General features: G+C 43.0%; 1 protein-coding gene across 6 annotated transcripts in view; it reads right to left on the reverse strand.

Moving 5' to 3' along the window:
- The window catches only part of LOC115135938 (protein KIBRA-like), a 50,954-nt gene extending 44,527 nt beyond the window's left edge, over window positions 1-6,427 (reverse strand). Inside the window, exons 1-6 of one of the 6 annotated variants that reach the window (XM_029671172.2) lie at window positions 6,092-6,426; window positions 5,354-5,517; window positions 2,596-2,689; window positions 1,206-1,315; window positions 793-996; window positions 296-372 (exon numbers count right to left, since the gene is read on the reverse strand). In XM_029671172.2, the coding sequence (XP_029527032.2) occupies window positions 296-372; window positions 793-996; window positions 1,206-1,315; window positions 2,596-2,689; window positions 5,354-5,489 (621 nt within the window). In that variant the 5' untranslated portion in view covers window positions 5,490-5,517; window positions 6,092-6,426. Of the gene's footprint in view, window positions 1-295; window positions 373-792; window positions 997-1,205; window positions 1,316-2,595; window positions 2,690-5,353 lie in introns of all 6 variants that reach the window. The other 5 variants (XM_029671173.2, XM_065023711.1, XM_029671171.2 and 2 more) reach the window with 5 other exon arrangements.
- Between the last annotated feature and the right edge of the window lie 235 nt (window positions 6,428-6,662).

Below are 6,662 nucleotides of genomic sequence, written 5' to 3' on the forward strand. Positions count from 1 at the left end.
CATTGGACTAAGCCTATTTCATGCACTAATGTCTGCTTAGGGATGAGAATTAAGCCCCAACAGAAGACTTAAGAACATATGGGTATACACATCCATTCCTAATGTGAGTGAACACAAGTAATGCAGGCCATAAATAAAGTACAGAGACGGTGTAAAAAACAGTGTTTTTGTACTACTTACAAAAATGTTTTATAGTACTACTGATATTGATTACTGCATTGTTGGGAAAGCGCATGCAACAAAGGCATTTCATTGTACTTGTGAACGTGACAAACTTGAAAGAGTGGTTTCTTACCCTACTTTTGGAAGTGACAATCTCGGCTTTGAGGATTTCTGGGTCATATTTACTGCTGGAGGATGATCTGGAATTCACTGCGGGAGATAAGATGAGAGGGTGAGCCGGGGCGTTATCTAATCCACTACATCGCTAGGCCCTTCTCATCAATTCCCTACGTATTATCAAAGTACTTTAAATCACCACTTCAAGTCTGAGGAACAACAGAGGATTAGGCTTAGGAATGGAGTCAAGTTAAGTATTGTAGCGTGTATTAAAACTTTATTTTAAATGTTTTATAACTGACAACTTGAGTAAACTATGATGAGCTGCAATTCTATGATCACATTTATTTGCACCTACCCAACAGAGATGTCAAACGCTTTGCATCACTCAGAAGACTAAAAGACTGGTCTTATAAAAGACTACCCCTATCACTCTAGTTCTCTTCCCCATTGCCACCTAGCCCCTTCGGTCACCCAATAACCCTGTCTCCCCTGGCTTGTCCCGGTCCTTACAGCTGGTCTGGGAGGTGGACCTGTCCCTCCAGGCGTTGTTGAGCTGGAGGTACTCTTGCTGGGCCAGGCGCAGGCGCTGCTCCTTCACCTGGTAAATCTCCTTCTGGGCACTCAGCGCGTCCTTGGCCACGTCCAGGTACTCCCGCAGCATGACCTCCTGCTCCCGCTGCCACTGGGCACGCGGGTCCTCCAGTTGAGTGCTCTCTGATGGGGGAAGAGAAGGGGATGAGGAAAGACGGATCAATTGGAGAGGACAGGGAGACAGAACATAAGAAACAAGAATGGATGAGATAATATTTTTTGCTAATCACAATTTTGGATCATGATTTGACCGGTCATGTTTTTCCCACAAATGTGTGATGAATATGGGTGCAGGAAGCTTTAGTTATGGAGTATTGTATATCTGGACTCACTTGTGTTATGATCCACATAGTAGGCCCCGACATTGGGGTCGTAGGCCTCCTCCCAACCCACAGGCAGCTCATCTCCAATGCAGTCAGCAAATGTCAGAGGTTTAGTCTGCCTGAAAAATCACACACAATAAACAGTCAACTGATGGTAAAAATTAGAGAGGTGTCACAGCAAAAGTAAAATCAGGATGACCATGCCAAGATAGTGGGCCATCCAGAGTATATGTCAAGATAGATAATTTGGTTGTCATGGGGGGGCTACCACCATTGCTGTGTGTGTGTGTGTCTCTCTCTCTCTAATAGGGGGGGTCTAGTTAGAATGGGTCGCTATTCACCTCTGGCTTGCAAAGCACAATAGCCGGAAGCTGGGGCCTGGCATTCCACAAGTAGCGTTAACACATCGCCTGGAGGTTTCTGAGGCAACCAATCCAGGCCTTCCAACACAAGGCCAGAGTTCTGGATCACAGGAGACCCAGGAGGACCTCAGTGGCCACCACACACAAAGCACCTCAAAGCACTCACCAACAGGACCAATGTGCTAACGAAAAAAGTGAAGGGGCCTATTTGCTGAGTAACGGTCCAAAAATCAGCCTCTCTGGGTCTTTACATTAGCTGATTTGGATAGGCTACGGTTGTCTTTTCCATGCTGCTCTAACTTGGCACAACCAGGATTACAATTGAATCCTAATTCTTCACATAGCTCCTATAATATAAAACCCTGTGCTAAAGGACAGAATACAAATTATGCTAATGTTAACATTTTTGACAGAGTTATCAGCGGCAAAGCCGGCATGTACACTTTTAGGAAAATAGGTGTTATCTAGAACCTAAAGGGGTTATTCGGCTGTCCCCTTAGGTAGAACCCTTTTGGTTCCAGGTAGAACCCTTCTCCCTGGAACCCAAAAGTGTTCTCCTATGGGGACATCCGAAGAACCCTTTTGGAAGCCTTTTTTCTAAGAGTATAGGAAAACTTGTCTTGCTCAAACTATTTTCTGCAGACTGAAGATATTACCATCCTCACAGAGCCTTTTGTTCAGGGTGAAACCGAACAGGTTCCTTTTTCACTTTATGAATAATGAAAAAGGGCCTGCAAAGACCCCCTTAGCCCGGTTCTAAATGTATCTCTCAGAGGAAAAGGCTTTGTTGAAAACAAACACATATCCCCCAAAAGCTGGCTGCTGCTGCAGGGTCCTTTGAGTGACCGTGTGCGCATCATATTATTTGATTAATTCCACTGTAGCTGTACTCTCACCTCTGCAAATCCAACCCTTAAATCACTCTGAGCTGATGGCCCAACTCATCATCATTTCCCTCCGAGTAGAGCTGACTCACTGTCTCATTCGACCAACCAGAGGGCTTTAAATAGGCCCAGAGCATAGCGTGAGGCACTCACTGGTTGTTCATTGGAATGCAAGACCTCTTCCAGTTTGTCTGAAGAGGACGACACCAGGCTAGACATCTCTTCATCTCTTCAGACGGTGAAGAATCTTAAATAACACATTTTTGGGTAGTGAGTGACACACCTAAGACTACTATAATTGTCTTTTGTGACCCACAAGATAAAATAAATTCTGTTTCTTTACAGCGTTATCCATAACCTGTGTGATCCAGGAAAGACCAGCCATAACCACACATTAGGAAAGCACTCCCCTGGAGGGCAGGGTTGATCAACATTCTATTTTTGTTGAACTGTGTGAGATACTTACAATACTGGTTGTGGGCCTATATAGCGAGAGCGGCTTTCTGAGGCCCTAGTTGATGATTCTACAGGTTTAACCTCTAGCTAAGTGTTTCACACAAAGACCGGGGGTCTGGCATTTCCTGGTGAGCAGCAGTATTACAAGTTAGTTGAGTGAATGTCGGTGGTGAAAAACAATAGGCAGGTTCGCAAACAAAGTCAAACACCCTGGCCCATGCCCTAACGCAAAGCGACAAAGCGTGCAGCCGAATGCAAACATGCGGGAGCATAACTGAGTCAGAGACTTTCAGTCAAAGCACTATACATTCCTCAAGTCAAATTTATGAGGCTCCAACCTACATTTCATAGCGCTCAAGGTCCAACAATAAAGTAGAGCTGCTAGTTGCTTCAGCTCCCCCCTGGCAACGGCTCAGTATCTGGGAGATAACATTCCATTCACCTGACAGAATGGGTTGGGTGCGTCACCATGAGGGTGGATAAACAATATGGCTGGCTGAGGTATGCGAATGCAGCCAAGAGATACTGACATGGCAGGGGCTCATTAGATGCATGTATGCATGCATACTGAAAAAAATATAAAACGCAACATACAACATTTAGAAAGATTTCACTGAGTTACAGTTCATATAAGGAAATTAGTATATTGGGAGCCAGGCCCACCTGGCTGGGTAGCTAGGCCCAGCCAATAAAAATGAGTTTGAGGCAGCACATTTTCCACCAATAGGAATGCCCAGTCTAACGGGAATTCATTATCATGATCAGGAGGCAGCAGGTAGCCTAGTGGTTAGAGCGTTGGTCTAGTAACTGAAAGATTGCAAGATCGAATCCCCAAGCTGACAAGGTAAAATAAAAAATGTTGTTCTGCCTCTGAACAAGGCAGTTAACCCGCTGTTCATAGGATGCTAGGCTGTCTTCCTAGGCTGTGGATCCTAGGCCATCACAGTGTTCTTAACTGACTTGCCTAGTTAAATAAAGGTAAACATAAAATAAAAACACAACTCTGCATCAGCTGTTTCTTAGCAAGGCTACAGTAATGTCCTAGTGCTTAACTGCAGTGGAAAGAGATGTGAAAGTCCAATGACAGTTTTGGGCCAGTATGGATGTCAGGTTATTTCAGTCCGAGTCCACTAATTTGAGAATGACTGGCTCATCTCAGTTTTAGTATTCTGAGCTGGCTTCATTCTACTGTGCCCCAACAGACCAGTGAACAGTTTAGGAGATGGGCCTATGAAGTACAGTAGACAGCCTGTCACTGTAAAGGGTCTATGTTCCTCACTTGACTTAACCCCTCGCCTCCCATTGTTGTCGTTGTTGTAAAGAAATGCATGCATGACTCCAGAAATGGAGAGGTTATACATGAATCCATTCCGGTACTGACACTGGTTTCCACATGCTAGTTGCAGGTTCAGGGCCTCATGCTGCATTTTGATCCTGTGCACCTTGGCAAGCAGTGAAAGGGATTTTAAATCATCAGTCTTTACTTTACCAGCCTCTGTGCTCAACCCTCCCCAGCTGTGCGTTTTAGGAATGTCTGTTAAGGTTTGTTCTTGCCATCTTGTTCCCGCTTCTACCAAGCCAACCTGTGGCAATTCACCAGGGAGGTGGGCATATTGGTGGCCTTGTGTCTGTCATGTTCTTGGTCTTATAATGAGGACTGCAATAATGACAGCCACCAAGGGAAAACAGGACTGGCTTTTGACACAAAGCCTATTTTCAAATCTTGCAATATAATATTAAAGCCTATCCTTATCCTAAAACAAAGCAGAATAAAACTATAAAAACTCCCATAATCTCAAGCATTCCAGAATTAAGCTTTTAAAGAGATTTTGTGTCAAAGTCTGGGGGGACTCAAGTAACTGGTAAAATGATATTAGTTCCAGTCTATGGTTGAGTGTGTTTCTGTACAAATTCATTTCCCTCTCATGACGCCCTTCTAAGCACTGCATGCTTTGTACTGTAAATGGGGTCCACCCTATGTTCCGTTAATACCCACTGAACCAAATGTAATCAAAATTGGCACAAATGCGTATTGTCCGAATAATTTGTATTGTAATAAAATTTGGCCTTGTTTGGGGACAAAGATCATTAGAATAATACCCAGTGTGCTTTGCAAGTGTCCATTTTCACATAACATTTGTCATATAGCAGATGCTTTTATCACAACAGTGCCATCACACGTGACACCATTGGAGTACATTTGGGGTGATAGCTGCTATAAAAATGGTATAGAAAAGTATTTTGAAATTGTGTAACTTAATACAAAATGCATTGCATTCAGGCCAGTGAAATACAAATTACACAAAATACTCTAAAGTAATTGAAAGACTTAGTTCAAAAACATGTAACATAAATACTGTCCATCTCTGTTCCATCAAGCAACAGTGGATAAACTCACCAAAATACGTGTACATCAAGGGTATGAGAAATACCCCCCCCCAATATAATACCATACCTGTCTCTTGGATCAATCCAACTAGTAGCGTGTTTGATGTGGTCGATGAAGTAGACTTTCCCGTCAAAATCCCGGGCTTCTTCCCAACCCTCTGGTAGTGGTAACTCCTTCCTTGGCATGTCAGACGAGTCTCCATGTAATTTTCTCTGCAAGTCCTCTAAATTCTATTGAAGGTAAACAATGTCTTGTGTGAAGCATTTTAAAATCCCAAATCTGAAAACCATCACTTGGTTCCAATTCCCAAATTCTGGATTGTGTGCGTGTCGGACTACGTGATAATCCATAACGTCTCGCAGTGCATGTTCTCAGTACGAGTAGAAATGTTTGCCAAACAGTGGTAATTTCCTTAATGAAACAATATTTCCAGTACAGATGAGCAAATGATTTCTCTGCAGAATAAAAATGTTATTTTGTAGCCGTTATCTCAGCTCAGTAACAATGTTACAACCATGGTCACATTGGAATTGAGAGAGTGGTGTTGTTCCACGAGAGAAATCCTAATGTGCATTTGAAATCGTTGTTCAAGGTTTGTGTTCGTCTATATATAATACATTGTAGAACATAACGAAAACGTAACGTTAATTATAACTTTTCAAACGGGTTGTCCAATGCATGGCAATTGTGTCGGGGCAGCTTGACTCCTTTTGGGATATTCAGATTAACCGAAAAGTGCATTTGAAGTCTGCAAATCCAGCCAAGATTTTTAGTATGTGTAAAAAGGTTACAACAATGTCTCACCATTCAACAATAAGCTTTTCTTAAATATTTTAGAGCTCTTTTCGTTCACTGGCCACCATGTTTAGTTAGCGAGAACGATGCTAACCAGTCAGCTAGCAAGTAACCCTCTCGTGCGCTACCCAAAAATTACCCCGTTCCACAGAATTGAGATGCAGTTATCTTCACATTCACGGTAAATGTTCCTGCAAAATTCCAATAAATCCTCATTGAAGTTGTTTACTTGTAATCGTTTGTTACTTAAAGGGGCAGCAGTCTCTCCTCCAGAGTACTGCTTGCCGCGGTCGGTCGTGAAGGCTCGCGATGCTGTTGAATGACGTCATACAGGTGTTTCTCTGCCCTGTGCCATACATTTTATTCTACCAAATGTTTCCTACAATATGAATGTTTTTTTCTGGTTTTAAATGTGCAATGATGTGTAACGCTTACGTCATAAATGACGGACACACACGAGACAATTAAATACTTTGCTTGGTGATAAATGTTGCTCTGTGTTTGTTAGTTCTACTTCATGAGGCAAACTTCTGAGACAAGTGCACGACGCCCTCCCATGGACAGTTTTTGACACTTCACT

Source organism: Oncorhynchus nerka, linkage group LG10 (genome assembly GCF_034236695.1).
Source record: "Oncorhynchus nerka isolate Pitt River linkage group LG10, Oner_Uvic_2.0, whole genome shotgun sequence".
Lineage (NCBI taxonomy): Eukaryota > Metazoa > Chordata > Actinopteri > Salmoniformes > Salmonidae > Oncorhynchus > Oncorhynchus nerka.